This window comes from Mesocricetus auratus, unplaced genomic scaffold (genome assembly GCF_017639785.1).
Source record: "Mesocricetus auratus isolate SY011 unplaced genomic scaffold, BCM_Maur_2.0 Super-Scaffold_2245, whole genome shotgun sequence".
Taxonomy (NCBI): Eukaryota; Metazoa; Chordata; class Mammalia; order Rodentia; family Cricetidae; genus Mesocricetus; species Mesocricetus auratus.
This window is the reverse complement of record NW_024429180.1, coordinates 41,847,419-41,873,115: the sequence shown is the minus strand read 5'-3', so window position 1 is coordinate 41,873,115 and position 25,697 is coordinate 41,847,419. Positions and strand designations below refer to the sequence as shown.

The 25,697-nt window shown below is 39.7% G+C and overlaps 1 protein-coding gene across 1 annotated transcript in view; it reads left to right on the top strand.

Annotated features, from left to right (window-relative positions):
- Window positions 1–19,921, top strand: part of Sugt1 (SGT1 homolog, MIS12 kinetochore complex assembly cochaperone) — a 35,897-nt gene extending 15,976 nt beyond the window's left edge. The window contains exons 9-13 of the mRNA XM_005070929.4: window positions 1,847–1,943; window positions 3,107–3,214; window positions 9,718–9,808; window positions 15,899–16,080; window positions 19,799–19,921. Coding sequence (XP_005070986.1) covers window positions 1,847–1,943; window positions 3,107–3,214; window positions 9,718–9,808; window positions 15,899–16,080; window positions 19,799–19,900 — 580 coding nt within the window. The 3' untranslated portion in view covers window positions 19,901–19,921. The remainder of the gene's footprint in view (window positions 1–1,846; window positions 1,944–3,106; window positions 3,215–9,717; window positions 9,809–15,898; window positions 16,081–19,798) is intronic.
- The last annotated feature ends 5,776 nt before the right edge of the window (window positions 19,922–25,697 follow it).

Sequence of the window (25,697 nt, the reverse complement as noted above, 5' to 3'; positions counted from 1 at the left end):
TGTGGCTTTGGAGGCTGTCTGGTAACTAGCTCTTATGGACCAGGCTGGTCTTGAACTCACAGAGGTCCGCCTGCCTCTGTTTCCCAAGTACTGGGATCAAAGGCATATGCCAACACCGCCTGGCTAATTTATTCATTTTTATTTTATGTACATTGGTGTTTTTCCATGGAGGTTAGATCCCCCTGAAGCTACAGACAGGTATGAGCTGTCATGTGGTTGCTGGGAATTGAACCCAGGCCCTCTGAAAGAGCAGTCAGTGCTCTTAACTGCTGAGCCATCTCTCCAGCCCTGGATCAGTTTTTCATATAAATGTTCTATGTGAATTCAAAGTTAGCATTTTAGTCACAATAATGAATCCAAGGTTTTGACTTTGGCTTGTAAAGTGATTGCCCTGCAAGCTTGAGCTCCTGAGTCTGCATCCATCCCCATCACCCACATAAAAAGACTCGTCATGGCAGCACACATCTGTATTCCTAGTGCTGGGAGATGGAACTCACTGGCCAGCCAGATTGCCTAGCCATTTAGGGAACTCCAGGGTTAATGAGAAACCCCGTTTCAAAAAAGGTAGGAAACATTGAAGAAGACATCCAACCACTGGCCAGCACGCATATGCATGTATACTCAGCCACATGCATACATGCACACAACGTACATAACAGATTATCCACTAACCATGTATACAACTTGTATTTTTAAAAAAAATATTGAGAAAATATTTTATTACTTTTTTTAACATCTCAACTGAAGTTTCCCCTCCCTCCTCTCCTTCCAGTCCCCCCTCCCACTGACCTTCTGTGTCCCTCCCCTCCCATTCACTCCCTTTCAATTCAGAAAAGGGCAGGCCTCCCATGAATTCAACCAGTAAGACTAGGCCCCTCCACTCACTCATTAAGGCTGGACGGGGCAAACAGTATGAGAAAAGGGGTCTCAAAAGCCAGCAGTTAGAGTTAGAGACAGCCCTTCTTCCTACACCAAGACCAAGTTACACAACTGTAACATATTTGCAGAGTGCCTAGGTCAGTCCCATGCAGGCTCCCTGGTTGTTGGTTCAGTCTCTCTGAGCCCTGGTTAAACAACTTGTATTCTTAAGACTCTAACAGAAACACATGACACCGTGTTTGCTGTAGAACTTTGCACCGTCACTGAGTTGTGAAGGTGTGTGCGGAGATTCTTGAAGAGCGTTTCTTTGATAAAGATGCTTTTATTTTAATGTAAGTAGCTGAGATAGCAGTTCAAAACAGTGTATAAGTGTACTGTGAAGGTGGCACTTTCCCTTTTCTTAGGAATATAATAGTGCAGGATAAACAGCTTTGCCCTCTGGGAGATTGTTGTTTAGTCTAGTTTGGAAGTGAGAGCACCTACATTTTCAGAGTTGTGGGAGGAAGCAAAATGTGACTCTATATACAGTGGTCCTAAAAATGTATAATTTTCTGGCACTGTGGGGATTATGTAATTTGTACTCATTTGTTTCTCCTCCTTGTTAGAGTATTGACCCAGGTTAACCTGTGTCCGCGGTGTCAATGCCGCCGATTGATTCAGAAGCTGATGCTTCCTTTTCCTGAGCTAGCATTAGGTGGAAACGAGAGAACTGGTACTGGTGACTTGCCCTCTTCTGTCTCAGCTTAAGCACAGCAGTGTGAGGGATTGCACAGTCTGTGCCTGCTGGGAAGGTTGCACCCTCCTCCAGCTCTCTTCTGTCAACGTAGGTGATAGGAATTTAGTTTCCCTGAAGTCGTTTACAGCCATTGTCTTCCTCAAGGTGGAGCTCTTGTTACTTATCAGGCTATTAATTTGACAAACAACTTTAAGAAAACCAGAAATTATATGAGTATATTCCTTTAAATAGGTATGACTGGTATCAAACCGAATCTCAAGTAATCATTACACTTATGATCAAGAATATTCAGAAGAATGATGTAAATGTGGAATTTTCAGAAAAAGAGGTACGACTTTGAACAATGTATTATATAGAGGCTAAATGCTGTCTATAATACGTTTAGTATGTTTTAGAACAGTTTATACTAGTTTACTAACTATATTCCACGTCTTCTTGAGATAATATGGAAAATACTAAGCAAACCAGGAAGCATCCATTTGAAGTTTCTCTGTAATAGCTCTAGCTGTCTGGGAACTCACTTTGTAGACCAGCCTGGCCTCCAAGTGCTGGGAGTAATGACATGTGCCACCACCGCCCAGTTCATTTTGAAGTTTTTCAAAATTGAGCTGTCTAGCCATGCTCGTCTTTGAACCTGTTACAGTCCTCCTGCCTCTGACTCTGGAGTGCATGTCACTGTGCACTTCCTACTGTACATGGCAAACTATGTCACCATGACTGGTGGGCTTATATGTGCATCTTCTGCTGGGTTTGCCTTATAAGGCTAATCTGGGTTGACATTATTAAGATCCATACTTACTGGTATATGTTACTTTAAAAAGGTTAGTTTTTAACCACCACCACACACAAAAAAAGTTTAGTTGTGTGGGATTTATACATATCTTAAAATTATTAGTTATATCAAATGAGTATGATTTAATAACTTTTTCCTTTCTTGTGATATTTAAGAGCAGTGGTGTGGTAGAATTAATAATTTACACACGCGTAGGCATTTTTAAAGCTATATGCTGTATTGCTTCGTTCTTGTGTATTAATGTTTTCTTGATTTAAATGATTAACATGTGTAATTAGATCTGTAATTATAGACTATGCAATACTCTTTTCTGCCATTTGGTGTTCTGTATATGAGGTGCCATGCAAAAAAGAAATACTCTTTTGAAGTACCTAAATCTGACACCCAGAGATGGTGAGATGGCTTAGTGGGTAAAGGCCCCTCTTGCCAAGCCTGACAATCTGAGTTCAATCCTGGGGTTCCACATGGTGGAAGGAGAAAGCAAACCCCGGAAACTTGTCGTCTGACCTCCGCGTGCATGATGTGGCAGGTGTAGGAGGGTGCACTGGCAGGAACACACGCACGCGCATGCACACACACGAATTCTGACCTTCTTTGTAGAAGTCTTAATCTGCAACATTGCTGAAATTTGTGTTTATATTAAATACTTACCTTTTATGTGCATTTACAAAATATGATGCCAACTTTGTTTTCAATAGTTGTCTGCTTTGGTGAAACTCCCTTCTGGAGAAGATTACAATTTGAAACTGAGGTTGCTTCACCCTGTAGTCCCTGAACAGAGCACATTTAAAGTACTGTCAACAAAGGTAAGCAGAAATGGCGTATAGAAACAGTAGTATCTGCACAGCAGTCTGGTAGATGGAGTCGTCCAGATATAGTAGGCTTGTAGCCCCACTGCCAGTGTGTTAGGGTCAAACCCAGGGCTTTGTGTGTGCTAGGCAAGTACTCTCCCACAAGTCTATCTCCTAGGTGTGGACATACCATAAAGTAAATTTAAAATAGTACTCTCCCACAAGTCTATCTCCTAGGTGTGGACATACCATAAAGTAAATTTAAAATTGCATTTAAAAGGTTAAATCTTTGTGTGTGTGTGTATATCTATGTCTATCTATATCATGGTGGGCTGGGCAGTGTAGAGATGATAGGGCAATTTGTTATCTTCTGCTATGTGGGTTCAGGGGCTCTAAGTCAGCTTGCCAGGCTTGGTGGCAGGTGCCTTCATCTCACTGGCCCAAGAACAATTACTTTTGAGTGTTAGGTATAGTTTGATGTTGTTTTACTACAACATAACAATCCACTTAGCTTATGTGGTTGTTGGTATGACTGTTAATGTAGACTAATTCTTTAAAAGAAAGGTTTCTATATAATATAAAACATACCCATCCACCATTTTAGTTGCTGTGTGTCATGCTTCCCTGAGCATGAGTGTACAGGCTAGAGATTGAGGAAAGGTGTCTTCTCTTTTTCTATTGTTCTTCATCTTACTTTTTATAATAGGGTCTTTGTACCACAGCTCCCTCTGTTTTACTTAGATTGGCAGGTCATAGAGCCTCTGGAATCTACTTGATTCTGTCCTACCATCTTTGTTTGGGATTAAGGACAAATGACACAGCTGCATTGTTTTTGGGTAGTGGGAATCTAAGTTTGTGTTCTCATGCATGCAGAGCAAACACCTTAGCATATATTTTTGTCTTTAAAATTGTGTGTGTGTGTGTGTGTGTGTGTGTGTGTGTGTGTGTGTGTGTGTGTGTGTGTGTGTGCGTGTGTGTGTGTGTGTTGGGGTATGTGCACATGAATGCAGGTGCCTAAAGAGGCCAGATTTGGATCTCCCTTGGAACTGAAGTTACAGGTGGTTGTGAGCCCCCTAGTATGGGTGCTAGAGATATCCGCAGGAGTGGTTTATACTTTTTGCCACTGAGCTGTCTCTCTAGTTCTAACCAGCCTCTTATTTGATACTCATGAATTTGTCAGTGTGGTCTGTTTTGATATACAAATACTCAGTCTCACAGCTTATAACAAAGAACTATAGAATGAGTCTGCATTTTTTAATATTTTATGTAGGTTACTTTATTAAGAGGACACGATAGATATATTTGAATTATAGTTTGGTGGTATAGTTTATTTAGATTCCTGTATATTTTATAAAACAAGAACATTTTATAAAACAAGAACACATGATGGAAATTTTTTGTTTGTTTGTTTTTTCCAGACAGGTTTTCTCTGTATTGTTTTAGAGGCTGTCCTGGAACTCGCTCTGTAGACCAGGCTTGGTCTCGAACTCACAGAGATCCACCTGCCTCTGCCTCCCGAGTGCTGGGATTAAAGGCATGCGCCACCACCGCCTGGCTGGAATTAATTTTTAAGGAGTATTTTAAATATTCCAAAGAGGAAGGTAGTAGTATAACTTAGTAGCAAATATAAAATTGAAAATAAATACCTGTAATCTCAGCATCCAGGAGGCTAGGCTGAGAGGATATATGTAATCTTGAGGCAAGCCTGGGCTACAGAGTGATTTTCTTTTTTCAGGCAGCATGGGTTAGAGTGAGAACCCTCCCTTTAAAAAAGAAAGGAAAATACAGTAAATCATTTGCATGTGCAACCCAACATGAAGGGACATATATATCCTTTAAAATTTTTCTGGCTTATCAGGAGCAGAGCTGGTTAGTAATGAGGCAGCTACAAGGCAGTGCTCTGTGGATGATACAGAGTGAGAAGAGGGGCCAACCAGTTTTATGTGACTCTGGCCATATATAGGTATATAAATCAAACTTGTTGTTGTTGTTGCTTTTTGAGGCAGGGTTTCTCTATTGTTTTGGAGGCTGTCCTAGAAGTAGCTCTTGTAAATCAGGCTAGTCTTGAACTCACAGAGTTCGACTGCCTCTGCCTCCTGAGTGCTGGGATTAAAGGCGTGCACCACCACCGTCCAGCCTAAGTCAAATCAAACATTTTACTGGTAATAATTTAAAGAAATGTATTTAAAAACAATACTTTGGTTCTACATAGAACCTTGCTTTAATAAATCGTAGCAGTAAAACCAAATTTGAGGTAGTTGTTCTTGTTTGTTTTTGCATAGAGAATTATGCTTGGTTGTTACTTCATTTGAAAGCATCCTAGATATTTTTTAGAGTTATTTGATCGTTTGGTTTTGTAGCCATCAGTTCTGAGAATACACTTCACATGAATACATAGTAGAACATATTTTCTGAACACATTTCAGAAAGTGTTGGAAATTCTGTCCTAATCCCAAATCAAAATTCATTGAATTTATTTGTTTTTAAGAAATTCAAGTTGGTAACTCAGCATTTTAACAATAAAATCCAAAGATAGAATAGATTGATACTTACATGGTGAACTATGACAGGAGTATATTAAAATTTGTTTCTGGTAATTAAGCCATTGTGTTTCTGTTAAGATCAGAAAAATAATGTGCAGTAAAATTACTGCAGTTTATAACATTGACTAGTCTTGAATCTCAGCTGAGGTGTTCAGACAGTATTCGGGTGATGTAGTATGTTCTGACAGCATGCACAGGTCAGACAGGATATTCACGTGGTGTGTTCAGAGCCAAGGCTGCAGTGATGCTGTACAATGTAGTGGTGGCCAGGGTTGACCAAACGCCTTGGGCTTATTATAATCATATTTGGTTTTGAATTAACTTTTGGTTGTTCATTGCTGCTGCCAAAGCTTTTGTGGCTCCTGGCTTGAGTTACATAGCTGAAAATGGGGTTGAGAAACCTACAGTTAGAAGAAGTTCTGTTTTGAACCTGGAATCAACATGTTTTGCATATGTGTTTTACAGAAAATAATTTTTTTTGGAATTCTGTATCTCTAGGGAAATAAATGGTGAAATCTTAGATCATTTCTCTTTTCAAACAGCAGAGGGAGGCAGTGCTATAGACAGTAATGCTAGGGAGATGGTTCACTGGGTAAAGAATTAGCCACACAAATGTGAAGACCCAGATCTCTAGAACCTATATAAAATCAGGTGGGTGTAATGGCTGCTGATACTTCTCAGCATACAGGAGGTGGAGGTAGGGAATCCCCAGAGCTAACTCTAAAATGCTGTGCTCTCAGTTCAGTGAGAGACCCTACCTTCAGATAGGAGGGGGGAGAGTGATGGAGAAGACACCTGATGTCATCTTTGTGCACCTGTGCTTGAGAGTGTGCTCTTGAACACACACACACACACACACACACACACACACACACACTGCATGCAAATATATAAAATATGGATAGTAATCTCAGGTGGTTCTGTTAAGTAAGCTGGCATTTATAAAACACTATGCACATAATAAGTGCTAAATAAATGCTACTATTTACCCTCATAATTCAGATTTTTATTCTAGCTATGAACAATACAATGCAGACCGTAGGAAAGGTGGAGAAGGCATTGACGACATTTTAGCATGTTTCCAAGATGTTTTAAACAGAATGCACCGTAATCACTGACAATTTGTCATGCCTTCTTCTGAATAACCAGCTATTTCTCAGTATGTGTGTGATGTACACTGGAATGCTGTTGCTCTAAGATAGAGTCTTCAAGTAAAGCAATGTAAAATAAAGATTTTGGTGATGCGTCATAACATAAAACAGGAGGGAAGAACCAAAGCTTTGTCTTGTATATGAAACATTACCCTGACTCAGTCTTGACACTTGGTAGATATTAGAATTAAGCAGTTAGAAGGGATGGGGAGAACCAGCATCTGTAAATTGCCCTCTGACCTGTACATGGTTATGTACATCCCACCACACACACAATAAGCAAAACTAAAGTGTAAAGAAAAACTGATTATTAAGTGATCAGTGTAAGAATAGAGGCAGATGATCGAGTCTGCTCACAGGGGGCCTGAGCCACTGCTCTAACGCAAAGGGATTTGATACACCAATTGACTGCAAAGAGCAGAGTAAGAGAATGCTGGGCAGGCTTCCCCCTGAAGACAAAGAACTAGTTGCTAAATGCAACCATGAAGCAATGGTTTTGCAAAAGGTTGCCAGGAAACTGCCACAGCTCTTCAGGCCCTGAGAAAAGGTCCTTCTACCATGAGCCTGTAGTGCTTGCTGAGAGGGACCATACCACTCTAAAGAAGGCAGTGTTCCTGAATACCTCATTTGCTTAGGAGTAGTGCTGGAGTAGTCTCTCCCTGGGAATTAATAAGTTCTCTTGCACACCTCAGAGGTGGATGGTGGTATTTAATGCTGGGAACTGTTGACCCAGCACAGTATGGGTTCTTACAGATGACTTGTAGATACTGTTTTAAAATACAATGATTGATATCTTAAACTTTTTCATACATTTGAGAAAAATATTTAAGTTGAATTAGCAAAGTTTTAGGATAATTGTGGGGTGCGTGTGTGCGTGTTTGCGTGTGTAGATCAAGTCCGCATCTGGTGTTTTCCTCAACTAACCTTTTCAGACAGGGTCTGCCCCTGAACCTGGAGCTTATTGATTGGCTAGATTAGTTGGCCAGCAAACCTCAGGAATTCCTACTCCCTGTTTCCAGCTCCTTAGCTCTGGGGTTACAAACACATGCCCAGCTTTGTACATGGTGCTGGGGATCTAAACTCGGGGCCTTAGGCTTGTGGAGCAAGTTATCTTACCACCTGAAGCATCTTCTCAAACTCCTCCTCCTCTTCCCTCTACCTCCTCCTCCTCCTTCCTCCTCTTCCTTCTTCTTTTCTTCCTTCACAGGATTTCTTTGTGTAACAGCTATGGCTGTCCTAGAACTCAGTTTGTAGACCAGGCTGGCCTTGAACTCACAGAGATCTGCCTTCCTCTGCCTCCTGAATGCTGGGATTAAAGGGCATGTACCACCACTGCCCAGCATCTTCTCAAACTTGTAAGGAAATTTTACTTGAATAATGATAAGTTGACTTATTAATGGTTACAGTGAAAACTTCTGAAACTGGGCAAGTAATTATAGAAGTATCTACTAGAATACTCAAGACTTATACTTCATAATTAAAAGTATATACAAGTTGAAAATGAAGTAAGTGTAAAAAGGAAGTCATAGAAAATTAGTTCTCCTCACCTTACCTTAAATGGTTAATTGCATGCATGCGGCTGTCATAGTGATGTATTAAGTTAACTTCAAGTTCAGGTCAGCTTGTTTTAGGATGTTGCTAAGAGATTGGCTTTATAAAGGCCTCTTTGTTCATCTGCCACAAATGCTCAGGCTACAGTAACTTTCAGTAAATGTGATTGTTAGTATGTGCTGTTCTTCAGGTGAATCTTAGAGACTTGGTACGTGGGAGTTATTAGTTAATCAAGCTAGACTTTGTATGTAATCTTTGGTTACACAGTGCCCCTGTTTGCCCAATCTTGATTAGAGAAAAGAGCATCCAGTACTCTTAATCTCCGTACCTGTGTTTGGTACCTAGCATCCCTACCTGGCTGCTCACAACTGCCTGTAACTTCAGCTCCAGGGGAGTAGATCCCTCTTGTCCTCTGAAGGCACTGTATACATGTATGCACACACGTGCATACATAAAACTAAAAGAAAAGTAAAAATATTTAGTGTTTGCGCCCTAAAGCAATTGATCTGCAAGCTGTGTATCTGTAATTTTTATCTGAAACATAAGTGAATCTGTTTTAGCTTTTGCCCTAACCCCAAGGCATTATTTAGAAGCAAAACCATTCTGAAGCAAGTGAAACACATGCGTGGATGTAGGGTTGAGAATAGGGTGTCTCAGGTGCCACAGCTGACATTTGCTCTGTGTGACTCTGTTGCAGGGGTCGTTAAAATCCCGAGTCTCTTCTCACTAGGTGTCTGTATCCCTTTCATTTACCAGCCTTGGATCAAACACTAGTGCCTGTTGTTATTGTCAAATGTTCCTTGAATGGCAGAATCATTCCTCTTCAAGAACACTAGTAGAAGAGCAATAAAGCGTTTAGATTTCAAGACCCTTGGGTGGGGGGGGCACAATAAAAACTATTTGGAGAGAGCAAGCAAATGCACACACATGCATATGGGGGTCAGAGGTCACTTCTCGCCTCTCCATGTGGGCTCTGTGGACTGTCAGGCTTAGCAGCAAGCACCTTTACCCACTGGGCCCTCTCATTGGCCCGAATTTCAAGTCTTAATTGTAACTTATGTGATATGTGTTGTTTGTTGAAGGTTAAAATTTTAAGAGTAGAAACAAAATGAATGTGTCATAATTCTTCAGATTTAACTTTGTATAATTTAGGCGTACTGTCAAAGACACTATTAATTCTTATAAAATTTTAATGACTTAAGAAAATTGCATTTCTACTGTTTTATGTGCCTTACATTGAGTAATGGATTTTATTTATTTATTTATCCTTCAGATTGAAATTAAAATGAAAAAGCCAGAGGCTGTGAGATGGGAAAAGCTAGAGGGGCAAGGAGATGAGCCCACACCAAAACAGTTCACAGCAGGTTTGTATTTTGGCCTTGTTGAGCTTCATTGTGTAGTTGAAATTGAATAATGATGAGCATTTTCCCTACGCCATTATTTATGAAGAGAGATACTTTGGATACAGTAAAGTTATTCTAATTCCTGAAGCTTGAGTATACACAAAGGTGGAAAAGTTGCACTTGTTTGTACGACAGTCAGGTAGTTTGCATTGCTCAGTGTCCCTCCCTCCCGAGTTCTGCCTTTATTCCGTTCTGTTTCTCCAGCTGATTTCCTAGAATTCTAGGACTTCACAGAGTAGGGCATTTGGACTGTTTCTGTTTTTAATTTAGACAAACCAGTAAAGGGATGCCTAGAAGAGAAGACAACCAGGGTTGTTTTTATGTAGCCCTTTATGCACTGAAGTCAGTCAAAGCATATATAACTATCAGATAAGCATCTTTTACTAGTGGAATAATTAATCTGCAGGTCCCTCTTAGAACTACAACCTAAGATTGCCTCATTACTGAATAGAAGAAATTTCTTTTTGTTATTTAATGCTCTGATCTGATGGCTGAAACAAGCCAACGATGCATCTCGACTATTTTCAGATTTTTACCCCTTTGATAATAGAAAACACTTTTGTTTGTAACAACTTTTAGGAAGTCAGTTATCAACATATCCAGTGTGCATGTGTATGTATGAGTTAATTTCATATACATATAGAAGTTGCAAGAATAAAAGTTTCTTTACCCAGTGATAGAATTTTAACTCATCTGTAGCAAAAATAGCAAAACCAGGAGAGACAGCGACAGATGACTTCTTTTTGTGTGTGTGTGTTTTTGGGTTTTTCAAGACAGGGTTTCTCTGTGGCTTTGTAGTCTGTCCTGTAACTAGCTCTTGCAGACCAGGCTGGTCTGGAACTCACAGAGATCCACCTACTTCTGCCTCCTTGGTGCTGGGATTAAAGGTGTGCGTCACCACCGCCTGGCGACAAGTGACTTCTTATGGCTACTTCAAAGGCCATCTCATATCTCTTGAGACTGACTCCCAGAGGTTTGGAGCTCAGGTTTTTATAGTGAACAGCTATACAATACAGTGCTTATATAATAGGCAGCCCAGTATTATTTCTTCCATTTTATAGACTCAGGTCACCTAGTAGATTTGTGGAGGACTAATTGCAGGGCTGCAGAGTGTGGGTGTGGTTCTGGTAATTGTTGCTGCTTCCTGTGGGACACATTCACCAACAATGGAGATGATGTTTGCTGTCACAGTTGTCTGATAAAGTGAGTGAGCAAGAACTCGGTAGGTAGCTCACCTGCCGTCTTTAATTATTCAAGTTGTTCTGAGATTAAATAGTGTGTGTATGTGTGTAAGATTTTTCTAAACGGAATCCCTTAGAAATTCAGATGCTTTGCCTTCTGTCCTGTTGTGTTTTGTGAGGAATTAATATGCTTGTCAGATTCTGTGTACTGCAAGCTGGAAACTGTAGATAAGGGCAAGTCACTTAACCTATCCGGGCCAGCATTCTTATCTGTACAGTAGAGATTAAAACTTCATTCCCATTCTTCCTTGGAGTCAGCATTAGAATTAATTAAATCCATGTTCCCAGCTCCTTAACCGTGTCATGAGGTTTTTTTTGTTTTGTTTTGTTTTGTTTTTCCCTTTGGCTACCAGTGAAAATGTAGAAAGACTGCATTTCTAGTAGAGGGGAGTGACATTTAGGATGTTTAAAGCAGTGTGTGTGTAAAGTAATGTACGTATATATGTATATACCCTGAATAAAACTGTACTGGGTCTTCCAGGGTTTTATTTTGATGAAGGATGGGTAAATAAAAAGTGGGTTTATGCCAGGCGGTTGCTGGTGGTGCACGCCTGTCTTCCCAGCACTTGGGAAGTAGAGGCAGGTGGATCTCTTGAGTTCGAGGTCATCCTTGTCTACAGAGTTCCAGGACAGAGAAATCCTGTCTCAAAAAATAAACAGACAAACTAGGTTATTTACTGGTGAACTGAAAACACAGGAATAAGAATGAATGTTTAGTAGTTTCTCAGCGATTTTTAGAAAGGGGGTATAGAAAGACATTACTGAAGAAGTAACATTTAGATTAGTGTTACTGTGTTCCAGTGTAATGGGGAAACTTGGAATCAGGGTATATATATTTGTGTGTGTGTGTGTGTGTGTGTGTGTGTGTGTGTGTGTGTGTGTGTGTTTGTTTGTGAGCCTACCCTTTAACGACTGAGCCATTTCTCCGGCTCACATTTTTATTTTTTAAGCATTGTAAGTTGTACTGTCCCCTATAGTGACTGCTGGCTATTGATCACTTGAAGTCAGGTTAGTCTGCATTGAGATATAAAATGCATACCCAGTTTTTAAGATTTTTATATATCTAAAAGGGTCATAATGTGTTTTAGTGTCTTCTAGTTGACTTCATGTTGAAATAATATTCTTTCTATGTTAAGTCTAGCCAGTTATTTTTCATTTTCCTTCAGGAAAATAAACAAGTTGTTTCTAATAGTACAATTCTTTCCCTTGTCACCTTCTTCCTTTTTTGCCATTCATTAATAAAAAAAAAAATCTTCAGTGTGTGAATGAGAGAGAGTTCTTTGTAAATTTCATGTCTTCCTGCTAGCCTGGTTTCACAGCTGCATCAGTCCGAAATGAACACACAGGAGGCTATATTAATTATAAAGCTGTTGGCCGTTTGCTTGTTTCTTACTGGCTAGCTCTGACATAAGTATTTAACCCATAATTGTTAAAAGGGTCCAGACCTCTTACTTCTGTGGCGGGCTACATTATGTCTCCCTCTGCCTCTCTTTCCCAGAATCCCCCCTGACTCCTAGTCCCACCTGTCTTGCTTCCCTATTGGCCAACAGTGCTTTATTCAACAACCAATAAGAGACAGATTTACACAGTGGCATCTCCCGTCAATTTTACATCCTGATTGTAGTTTCCCCTCCTTTCTTTATTCTGAACCATCTCCCCCACCCCAGCTCCCCAATCCACTCCCCTGACGTTTCTGTTTAGGCAAGGGCATGTCTCCCATTAGTAGCAACAAAACAAGGTATATCAAGTTGCAGTAAGACTAAGTACCTCTCTGTTTTGAGGCTGGGAATGGTGACTTGGTATGAGGAGTAGGATCCCAAAAGCCAGTAAAAGAGTAAGAGACAGCATCTGGTGTCACTGTTAGGTGTCCTACAAGACGACCAAGCTACACATGTAAGTGGATGTTTCCTGTCCCAACCGCTCCAAATAACTGACTCAGAGGCTGAATATAAATTAACCTATATTTCTAACTAAATGTTGCCTCATGGCTCATGGCTTTTTGCCTCTTTTTTTTTTTTTTTGCACATGTTCAGTGGCTGGCTTTCATCGCTAACTCTGCCCTTCTCTTTCTTAGTTTGGTTTTTTTCCCCCCAACCTTATCCTTCTTGGCTGTTGGTCAGTCATCTTCTTTATTAAGCCAACCAGAGCATACTTTACACAGTGTAACTCATTTCACAGCACACACAACTATAACATGCAGAGTACCTAGGCCAGTCCCATGCAGGCTCCCTCCCTGGTTGTTGGTTCAGTCTCTGTGAGCCCCTATGAGCCCAGGGGCTAGTGAGATGGCCCAGTGGGAGAAGGCGCTCGTCGGCAAGCCTAATAACACGGGTTTAATTCTAAGGACCAGCTACCCCAAGTAAATAACTAAATGTGTAAGTGTTTTTGCATGTTTGTATGTGTGCCATGTATACCTGGTTAGTGTGGAGGCCTGAAGAGTTTGCTGTATCCAGTGGAACCGGAGTCAGGACAGTTGTGAGATGTCATGTGGGTCCCTGAAACTAAACTCAGGTCCTTTGTAATAGCAGCAAGTGCTGTTAATTGCTGAGCCATCTCCCCAGTTCCCAATAAATGTAATTTTTAAAACTAAATGTATCTCCATTCCTCTTTATAACCTAGTATTAAAACTGTTACAGTATGTGTGTGTGGATTATATTTCTGGCTGTTACTGTAGTTTAATTAGATGATAAACAGCTGTTTGTAGACCTACTGGGTTATTTTGTTTGTCTGTCTGTTTTCCAATTTTGTGTGCCAAGATCTTCATTTCCTTGGTCTTATGGCATCCCTTGAGCTGCTGGGCTAGTAGTTTTTTTTTTGTTTTTTTGTTTTTTTTTTATGTAAGTAGCCTCTATCCAAATAGACACACAAATTCTGTTGTTTTCTATGTTATGTAGAGAACTATATGTGTTTTTATATTCAGATAGTGCATTAAGATGTGGGTTAAGTGGGTATTTTTCAGCATTTAGGACTTAATATTTTTCTTTTTTTTCTTTTCTCATTTTATATACTTTGATGTTTGCCTGCATGTATATCTGTGTGAGACTGTTGGATGTCCTGGACCTGGGGTTACAGACAGTGGTGAGCTGTCATGTACTGGGAAATGAACCCTGGTCCTCTGGAAGAGCAGCAGGGCTCTTAACTGATGAGCCATTTCTCTAGCCCCATGAAGCTACTTAATTCTCCTCCCTCCCTCCCTCCCTCCCTCCCTCCCTCCCTCCCTCCCTCCCTCCCTCCCTCCCTCCCTCCCTCCCTCCCTTCCTTTTTTTTTTTTTTTTTTTTTTAAACACAATTTCTCTGTGTAGCTTTGGAGCTTGTCCTGGAACTCATGGAGATCCACCTGCCTCTGCCTCCCAAGTCCTGAGATTAAAGACCACTACTGCCTGGCTATGTTTTTTTATTGAAGTAATCTAAGTGTGTGTGTGTGTGTGTGTGTGTGTGTGTGTGTGTGTGTGTGTGTGTGTAGGAGATGGAGCATTCACTCACTACGTGGTATTTGATTTCAAAGCATTTCTACTTTGAAACATACCTAAGTGTCTTATAGAAAAGCTATACTTCCAATGTTAAAATCTTGAGAAGATGGGCTAGAGAGATGGTTTAGCACACTGACTGTACTCATAGAAGACAACTCAGGTTTGGTAACCAACACATCAGGCAGCTCACAATTACCTGTAACTCCGTTTCTAGAGGATCTGATACCTTCTGGCTCAGGCATTAGCTTACACATATAGGGTGAACATATGTAACAGTCAGGTACACACATAAAATAAATTTTAGAAAAGCTTTAGACATTTTAAAATGAGGTATGCTTTTGGGTAGTATTTGGAATTGGTATAAAAACCTTGCACACAGGAGGCAAGCATTCTGCCATTGTCTCTAATGGAACATCCTAAAAAGTGTGTATATGTGTGTGTACAGTCTGGTTTTTTTTAATAATTACTTGTGCTGTCTTTAAAGGATGTGTTTATTTTAACTGATGTGAGTGTTTTGCTCACAGGTGTGCCTGTGTGCTCTCTGTATGCCTGGTGCCCTCAGAGGTCAGAAGTGGGCTTTGAGACTAGAGTTAGGTGTGAATGGGTTGAGCCTAGTACTCTAGACCATTGAGCCATGTCTTCTGGCTCCATGCTGCCCTTTTCAAAGCTTTGCTTTTTTTCTAAAAGAGAAGCAGTTATTGGGGAGGGGTCAGCATGCTGCAGCATGCATTTGGAGGTCAGAGGACAGCAGGGTAGGTCCATTCTCTATCTTTTTGTAGGCTCTGGCAATCGAGATTTGGGTTATTAGGCTTGTGCAGCTGCTCAGCGGTCTCTCACCCATCCTATAACTTTAGTTTTCCTCCTTTTCTGTCTAATTCTCATTTTTGTCTGTAATTTTTTTTTCTTGAAATAGTTCTCAAAATCTGACCTTAGCAGTCACCATATAGCCCAGTGTGGTGTCTGAATTACAATCTATCTTCAGCTCCTTGAGTAACTTTTCTTTCCATATGAGAAATTCTGTGTACGTAACCCACTTCCACTGTAATTAGCATACAGAATGTTTTTAGTTCAATTTTGTACATTATATCAAAAGCTTATACTTTATTGAATTATTTTGCTCAGAGGAAGTCCTAGATTTTGCAGTATGTTAACTGATTCAGTTTTTGAAATGTAGATCTAATTATTGATGTACATAGCAAAGAGACACTTATTGCAAACTTGAAATTCAGTGACCTAAACTACTTGCTAAGATGTTCTGTACACTGTGGTCACAGCATTTACATATTTCTTGACATAATCAAAGGTGCTGATGAATCACTTGTGTCTTTTTCACTTTGCAGATGTAAAGAACCTGTATCCGTCATCATCTCATTATACCAGGAACTGGGATAAACTGGTTGGTGAGATCAAAGAGGAGGAGAAGAACGAGAAGCTGGAGGGTGACGCAGCTTTAAACAAATTATTTCAGCAGATCTACTCAGATGGCTCTGATGAAGTGAAGCGTGCCATGAACAAATCATTTGTAAGAATACCAACCGTTCTTACAGTTTAAACATGTAAAGTAAGATTAAGTAGTGAATTTGAGGCCAAACTGCATGGCCTGGATAGCTGGGATAGCTCTGGGGTAGAGTTTGGCTGAACATTTATTTCTTCTTGCTCCAGACTTAGAATAGTGGTTGGAGAAGCCCAAAACATACAGAAGAGATGAGAAAAAAGTGATTTATTGTAACTCATTTGTGAGTTAGGAGTTGGAAGGCTAAGAAATTCTAAGATTGCAACTTTTAATTCAGATTTATTTTTTAGTTGAATTTGTCACAGTAGCTCAATGAGCTTTCTACTATTTTACCTCATAGAATCTTACACTATTTTCTTCTTTAAAATGAAGAGCACAGAAGGGAAATTCCCAGAACAGTATTGGGCCAGTAGAAAGTATCTATTTATTATTATTCAATGACTTAATTTCTCAATTGATTAAGAAAATTCAGGCTTTTATTAGAGAGCCTAAATATCACCTAAATCAGGCCACCAGTCCTGGCGTTTTATTGAAATTTCACTGCTGTAAAGTTGCATACATTGTTTATTTATTTAGACTTAAGGAAATTTGTGTATGTGCTTGTTTTGCATGTATGCATCGATGTATGTGCCCTTTATGCCTGTGGAGGCCAGAAGAGGGCTGGAACTAGAATTACAGGCAGTTGTCAGCTGCCATGTGGGTGCTGGGAACTGAATTCTTCTGGTCTTTGGTTTGCTCAGTGGGCATGGGTTACCTTGAGCTTCTAATCCTCCTGCTTCTTTCTCCCAAGTACCCATGTACCCATTGCTACCCAAGTACCCATTGCTACCCAGCAATAATATATTTTTCTTAAAGATATAATCATGAATTTTACCAGAAAAAATATTGTCTGCTCAAATCTTTCCAGGCACGAAACTCACCCTTACTATTGATTTCCAAAAGTTTTCTAGAGAGAATAGCTATATGTCAGATTAAAGATACATTGTGGAATTCTGCATCCATTTTCCTATAGAAAAAAAAATGATAATTAAATGAGTGATATACATCCATAAAGAAAGCCATCTGTGTGGCAACATTGACCTTCAATGCAGAGCTTGCTTTTTGTCTCTCTGGGAAGACAGAACAGACTGTCCTTTATTGTTGTTCAGTATAATTGTGTGAGACCATCATACGGAATAATGAGGAGATGTTAAATTGCACAGTAGTCTACCTGTATCCAGAGAAGGAAAAATTGTGGTCAGTGTCTATGACCAGATTATAAACTAAAGTCACTTCTGTGAGTTTTATAATTGAGAGTCCTCTTAGGAGTAGCTGGTTTTATAGGCTTGTCACATTCAGTTTACTCATTTTATTGGAGCCTGCCATGCGCCATGCCACCACGATTAGGACTACAGTGTAAATGCATTCAGCTGTCTTTGCATGGGTTTCATATCTGTGGGTTCAACTAATTTGTGATTGGAAAATACTAGAAGAAGAGCTGTTGCTATTGAGTACAAGTAATACTGTTGACAAGTACCTGATATTACACAGTATTGGATATTACGGGAACTCTAGGGATGATGTGTATATAGCATAGTGGAAAGGTGTGCCTGGGTTATCTGCAGATTCTGTGCCACTTTTATGTTAGAGACGTGTAGCATCTGCAGATACTGAACCCTTTGTAGCTACCGAGGGATATTTATGTTGGTAAAATACAGTCCGTGCCTTTGAAGAGCTCTCCTCTGTAGTTCTCGTCAATAATGTGAAGTAGACTTGAGGCAGACTCTCTGGGATGCTGAGACGGGAGGGTTGTGAGTTCAAGGTCAGTCTGAACTACACAGCAAGACTGTCTCAAAGACAAAATGAAGAGGAAAGAAGGCAATCCTTAAATTGCAAAGGTACAGTGTGTATTAATGGTAGTTATATAGAAGATTGATTGTGTGGGAGTACAGCCTGGTAATTAACAAACAGTCTTAAGAAAGTTGAACAGAGCCAGGCAGTGTGAGTTCAAGGACAGGCTCCAAAGCTACACAGAGAAACCCTGTCTTGAAAAACAAAACAAAACAACAACAAAAAAAAACAACAAAACAAAACAAAAAAACCAACCAAACAAAAAAACACTGGTTGAGCCAGGTGTGGTAGTACAAACTTTAATTCCGGCTCTCGTGGGAGTAGGGGGCAGAGACAGGTGGATCTGTGAGTTTGAGGCCAGCCTGGTCTACAGAGTGAGTTCCAGGACATCTGTTTCACTGAAAGCCCTGTCTGGAAAGAAAAAGAAAGTTCTCTGGCAAGGTGGCTGAGCAGGTAGGGTGCTTGCCGCCAAGCCTGACCACCTGAGTTCAATTCCTGGGTCTTCTGTGGTGGGGGGAGAAGATCTGACTTCCACTAGTTGTTTCTGACCTCTACATGTGCCTATAAAACATGTGTACATGCACATACACTAAGAGCCAAAGGCCAAAAGCTGCTGCCATTCATGTTTAGAAGATAAGATCTAAAGACTGCAGTAGACAGTGTCACCCTGTCCAAAGGAACTCAGAGAAGCTCTGCAGAAGGCATTGGTTATCTTGAGGTTCCAGTTCAAGGGGCCTATAACCTCCCGTGTTTCTTAGTAATACAGCCACTTAAAAGATTGTAGGTTTTAGGAATTCACATTAGTGAATTTTTATTACAACAAATTTGTGGAAGGAAGTTCTAGTTCTTTAGAAGTGTGAACCTTAGCCTTTAACAGATGAGCTGTCTCTCCAGTCCAAGTTTTAATAATACACTTATGTGTTGCTTAACCTAACACTTGGCTGTGTTCTGAGAAATCTGTTGGGTGATTTTCATTATTAGGTAATACCGTTGAGTGTGTTCATACAAATCAGCCATGTGCTGTCCTGTTGACCTGTGCCCACAACCTGACATGCCTTCTCAATGTCATCAAAATGTTTGAGGGCTGCTGCAAGTGTAACATAGGTTATTATTCTACAGTAGCCCCCCCCACAGAAGTATATTCTCAAATTACAATAAGAATCTAGCTTAGTAAATAGTCTAATAATGGTTGTAAGATATTATATATTGTATATAATTGTATGAGCTGTCCTTTTATGTGGTTAGCAGCTCAATGAGTTTGAAATAGAGTTGTGTGTTGTGTTGTGGATATTAGTGGCCTCAGTATCACTAGGCAGCCAACATTCTTAAGCTGTGTTTGTTGTAATCTTATGACCTCACTATTAAGAGCAATTCATTGCTGACCAAAATAATTTTATGAAGTGTGTGACTCTGTGCACATGCTAGGATTGTTGGTGGGTTGTGTATTCACAGCCTTATAAGTAGATAACCAGTTTACAGATTTTGACTTTGTTTATCTCTGTTGTATGTACCTTAGTTAAAACAAGAAAAATTCGGAGTACATTAGAGTGTGTTTGGCAAAGAGGGAGCATTAAATGGGGATCCTTAAAATTCTGTTTAAATGGCTTATTTATTTTGCCTGTCTTTTACTGTCTTCATAATCAAAAGCTCATGCCATTTTGAGGTGGAGGGGTTTTATTTTCATTTGAAGGTGAGTTTTCCACGTGATGCCTCTGCTGGTATGGCAGTGTATATATGCACATGATGTGCCTACCTAATTACTCTAGAGCTGTCTTTTGTCAGGCATTGGGTTATTTTTAGTGCCTGTGTTTGGGAAGGTGTGTTTGGTCCATTCTGAGGAAAATATTGTATTTTGATATGCAATGCAGGAATGAACTTTTTTTTTTTTTAATTGCAGATGGAGTCTGGTGGTACAGTCTTGAGTACCAATTGGTCTGACGTAGGTAAAAGAAAAGTTGAAATCAACCCTCCTGATGATATGGAATGGAAACAGTACTAAATAAATGAATTTGCTATCACAGAGTACGTTTGTTCACGAGCGCCCATTGTGTGTGTTATCACATTCTTGAATTTTGAATAATATCTTTTTGAAAGATTAAACCTCTTTGCCTCTTTGTGCTCTCGAAATGATTTTCCTGCAAGTGTTCTAAAGAGTGATGATCACATCTTATCACTTCTGTCCATAAGGATTTCACACATCCTGAAACTGAATGAAATGTCATTTGTTTCTAGATAGATCAGCTCTGTCTAGTTATGGGAGTGGAGACATCTTTAATGGCATCTTGGTAATTGCCTTATTTTTGATGCAGCATTCTGTTAATAATTTATTAGACCTGGCAACTTTTTGTCGGCATACATTTTTCAACTTCAGTGTTGTACTTACTTTTAAGAGCTGCTTTTGAATGAGTTATAAATACAATTTTTCAATGAAGGTTCATCTATTTACCTTTCTCTTAAGTTTTATGAGAAGTATTTGTAATTGCACCACAATTTTGGTTCTGCTCTCCAAATTCCAGAATAAAGCGTAGATTCTGGAGTTTAGCACCACGCAGATTTAACTGCATAAAGGTAATCTGAAGAGGAGGCCAAGAAAGGCCTAGAGAAGCCCATCTCCACGGCTTCCCCTTTTGCCATGATTGCTTTGACTTTGGTACGTTGGTGTTTTGCTATTTGAGTGTAAATTAATATGCACGTGTTTAGTATTTTGTGCTTGAAATCTATGGATTCCTTAAGGATAATAAAAAATGAAAAGACATAATTTTAGAGTTTATACTATAATTGAGAGAAGGCTAACATTAAGGAAAAAGTTACAAAATGGTTGAATGTTGGACGAAAGAGTTTGGAAATCAAAAAATAAATGCATGTACCACAGGTGACTTGCAGATTTGGCATGACTATCTTAGCCTTTACAGCCTAGCAGTGGGTCTATGTTTCTATTAGGTCTCACTGACAGTTGGTGGCAAGGCCGGCCTTGCTTCTTGGAGCTTATGGAGAAGTGAATGAGAAACATGTTGGCAAGCATTTCATTTATCTGTAGAAGGTGTAGGAATTGGGCTCCTTCCTGTTGGCCCTTCGATGTGCAGTATTAGAGTTCATACAGTTGCAGTGAGTAGGTCGCAGGCCCTTTGTTAATGTCTTGTGGAAGCACACTAGCGCCTAGGAGAGTCTTCCTGTGGATTTCTGATGCTCCCACCTCTCCTAGTGTGCTAACTGCTGGCTGCTGGCATTATGGGGTCACACCACTGTATTTGGCTTATTTTGTTTGTGTTGTTGCACGCTGGAGTTCTGATCTGTTCTTTTGCCCACATAAAGCTGCAGGCTACTTTTTCTTGAGAGCCAAAGGGAACGGTGAAATTGACTTCTTGCTAGAGTGGATATTATCTCCTGTGGGTTGTGTTCTAGGTGTTAAATTTTTCTCAGTGTCGTTGGTCCTAAGTGGAAGGGAGACTTGCTACAAAGTCTATTTAATAAGCCAGGACATTATACAAGAATCCAAAGTTCAAATCTTCCTCACTTCCTAATTTTCAAGAGTTTAGCCTTTTTTCCCAAAAGATTTTCTTTTTATTTTATGTGTGTGCATGTTTGCATGAATGTATATACAGTGTGTGTGTGTGTGCACCTGGTGCCACAGAGGCCAGAAGAGGGTCGAAGATCTTCTGGAAATGGAATTGCAGACACTTGGGCCAGGCCCATGTGGGTGCTGGTAAACGAGCCTGGGGTCTCTTCAAGAGTGACAAGTGCTCCTCATGCCTGAGCCACCCAGTTTTAAGCCCATTGTGTCTTAAGTCCTTTATTAAGTAATATCTAGAGTCTTAGGTGGTATAACTAGCATTTTGTGGATAAATAAATTTTTATCATTTAGCTTTAAGAGTTTTTATATTTGATATTTTTGCATTTATTTTTAAAGATATATAGAGATGCTTGTCCATTAACTACATTTGCTTCACATTGTTGAGATTCAGAGTTTTGTTGGAGTAAATGGACTTCCTAATGTATGACTAAAAGCATTATAAAATGTACCTAAGTACATTAGATTTTTCTGTCAAAGGGATTTTGAAAAATGAGCCAGATTTGTCTGAAAGTGCCCATTCCAAAGTACTGCTTCTGTTTCTTTATTTCAGATCATGGAAGCTTGTAAGTTTCCACAGAGTTCTAAATAAGAGTCTCTCACTGAAGTATTTTCTACTCTCAGTGTACCTATTAATTCTTTGTCTTTGTAGACTTCCCTGTTTGTCAAGTTTTGCTTCTTTTAGTGTGCTGAGCCTCAAATGTATTGTCACCTTGGACTCCAATCCTCCTCTGCCTTCTAAGAGCTGGTATTACCAAGTCTGGTCATGCTCCTTCCCTCCCCCTTTCTCTCATAGCTTAGGGAATAGAGTACTATGGTGTTTTTTTCCCTGATAAGCCTTGGGTTATTTAGTGAATACCTTTTGCTCTAAATCCTTCTAAAACATTAGTCTAAAATGATAAAGTAGAAAAGATATTTGTAGTGAAGCAGTGTGGAACTGAATGGGAGGGCAATGCACAAATGATTTAGAATGTGAAAAGATGTCAGGCGAGATGAATTAGCAGAAGACATAATCTATGCACCTAAGAGTGGCGAGGATGAACAGGTTTGATGCTGGAGGTGGAGCTTAGTGGTGGGTGTGTGTGCTGCTGGGATAGGGCTTGATCTCTCCTCCCCCGCCCCCATAGGATCTTGGCATGTAGTACCGGCCAGCCTGGTGTTAACAGGGTCTAAAACTATCCTTGAACTTGAGACAATTCTCCTGCCTCTGTCTTCTGAATACAGGGATTGCAGAGGATCTAGGATTTCACAGCAGCCTGGGTTACATGACATCTGGCATTGCAGCACAAGTCCTAGAGCTGAAGGTTGCTTGATGTGTTGGTCATGTGCTGAGGTGACTATGTTACTGGAACAGTGAGCAAATCCAGAGAACGAGCCCCATATATCCATGTTACACCCCCCCAGATATCAGTAAAAAAGTGTTTGGAATGATGGTAAATGTTAACACATGGCAAAGATGGAATAAAAGTTAGGATTTGTACATCTATCAGGGATGGCATTTTTCTGTGAATATCTTGTAAATTAGTTTGCTTTATGGTGTATTTTGAGGAAACTAAATCTAGTACTCATTTCTGCCCTTTTCTTCCTTACACATCAAATTACAAGTGATATCACATCATTGTAATCTTTGCCTACCAAAGCAGTTGTTTTGGAATGTAAGTACAGTTACAGCAAAATAAATATGGAGATGAGATTGGGTTACATGGAATGACTGGTTGTGAACAGGGCCTTAAGGATAAGTGTGGTATAGAATTTTGTATTTAATAGTTTTGTTAAAACCAGATCAGCAGAACACATTTTTATGGGCCATCTGCTAAGATTAAAGGTAGTTTTGAAATCTCATTCCTTTAACCATGTATTTGCATTCCTGCCTGTCAAGATGAGGAGACAAAAGGGAAATGGATGGTGAATTCTAGAGCTAGAGTAGATCTTAAATACTGTCTAGTCCAAACCTTTTGTTTACAGATGTGCACCCCCCAAGTGTTTTCATAGCCCTCATTTTTTCATAGCAGTTCTTGACTTTGAACTCAACTTAATCATCTGGTGACAACACAGTTTCTCAAAATATCAGGCAGCTGGAATTGCGAGGCATTGGGAAGGTGCTTTGCACAATATTTAGGATAGAGTTTACCTCAAAGACTTGGAGGTTTTGTTTCATGTTTTAGTGTAGTGGAGAGGTTTGAAGCGTTAGGTCTAGGGTTATGTAGTAATCTGTAATTTGAATGAGCTGCTGGTTTGGAAGCAGATGGTCTTGAGAGAGGTAGTAGAGCACTTAGTAATGGAGAAGGTGAACAGTTGAGGTTACATTAGTCACCTCCAGTGTCTCCCAGTCATTTGAGAAAAGCAAAAGGATATTGCTTTGAAGAACTTGGTTCATATTAATAGAAATTAAGTGGCAGGGCTAGGGCCTAAAAAGAGGACTCGTGGAGTTTAGAGCACTTACTGCTCTTGAAGAGGACCTAGGTTCAATTCCCAGCATCCACATGCCAGCTCACAACCACTTGTAACTTGAGTGGGGGATCACATTCCCTCTTCTGGCCTCCTCAGGCACTGGGCATACATACAGTAAACATACATATATGCAAGGAAACAATAATTTGTATTAAAAAGAATAAGACATTGTTGGGGTATAGGCTATTTTTTGGTAGAACACTTTCCTAGGTTTTTTTATTTTTGAGGGGGCGGGCTTGGATTCAGTTCCCAATGATATTGAAGATTTTATGCTTATGTAAGGTAGAGGAGAGTTGCTCAGTGGTTATTTTGAGCCTCGTGGACCTTAGGATGAGGTCACTGAATCAGACACTGCATGTGAAAGGAAACCTGCCTTTGCAGTCAGAGTGAAACATTGAGAATAGGGATTTGGGCGAGACCCAAGTTTATCACTACCTGATGTTTAAATTGAACAGAGAACAGCAGAGGACCATGCACTGAATCATAATGAGACAGTTTCTGTTATTGCCTGTGTGACATGCGTAGATACAGAGTGCCTATTTTAAAGTGTGGATGCTGATTGAATGGGCTGGGTAGAAGTGTGTTGTTTTTTTGTTTGTTTTTTCTTTTGTAGCACTCCTGCCTTGACCTCTCAGTGCTGTGGTTATAGGCATTGCACCAACCCTGGTTGTTGGAATCTTAACTGAAAACAAACTGGTTACATTTGGCAGCACGATGCCTTGCTAAGAGAAACTTCATGCTTGACTACTTGTTCCAGGGTTTTTGATTGTCAGTATAAGTCAAACTCAATACAAAAAGATAGGTAATGGTCTGGGCTAACTAAAAATACAGGCTTTTGAAAAGAAAACTGTTTGCTAGCAAATAACCACAACTTGGGATGCAGATGAATCGGAAGCCACAGTAGTCATACCTCGTAAGAGTAAAGTAATTGGCAAGTAAACTTGCACAAAGCAAATCAGCTTAAAAGGTACATATGTGTATTTCTTCCAGACTGTTTTGTTGCTTTTACAAGTTCTCTAGCTATTTACAGAAGAGAATTTTTAGGAAGGGTATGTGTGTGGCAGTTTTCTGGGGTTCCAAGCCAGTTGTTAGGACTCATGGGTGAAGAGAATGTTTATAAAGGAGCAACTTTAGCATAGTGTGGTTATATTATTTCTAGTCTGGATACTAATTTTTGTCTTTCTGGTGGTAACATACCGTACCATACAGGACTGATTCCTATATTTTTATGTAAAAGTAATTAAGATGTGAAATGGGTTTAATGACATAAGTGTCTTAGAAAAAAGTGTTAAGCTTAGATTGTACATGTACAAATATATATATATGCATATTCTCACATTAAATATTTAAAAGCTCAGTTAAATACATTTGAATATAAACAGTTTAAATAAAACCCACGACGATTCCTCCGGTTAGGCAAAACTAACTTGCTCTATAAATTTGATTCTAATATGGAATCATTTTTTTCAAAACGAAATGCACTTGTATATTCATATAGAATATGAGCATGTGTACACACATGCACAAACCCTTCAGAAGGAGTTAAACTTTGCTTCATAAACAAAACACTGTGCTTAGGAAGTGTTTTTGTTTGTTTGTTTTGCTAAAATTAGTGACAAAGCTCAGGTTTGTACCTTCATACTATCAAAAGTAGCAATGCATGTAGGTTTCGTCAGCACCTTCCTACCCCCTAATATATCAGTTAACTTTAAAAGTGTGGTCATTTCTATAAAGCACACACTGTTGAACTAATTGATACAGCCAACTTATGCAGAAA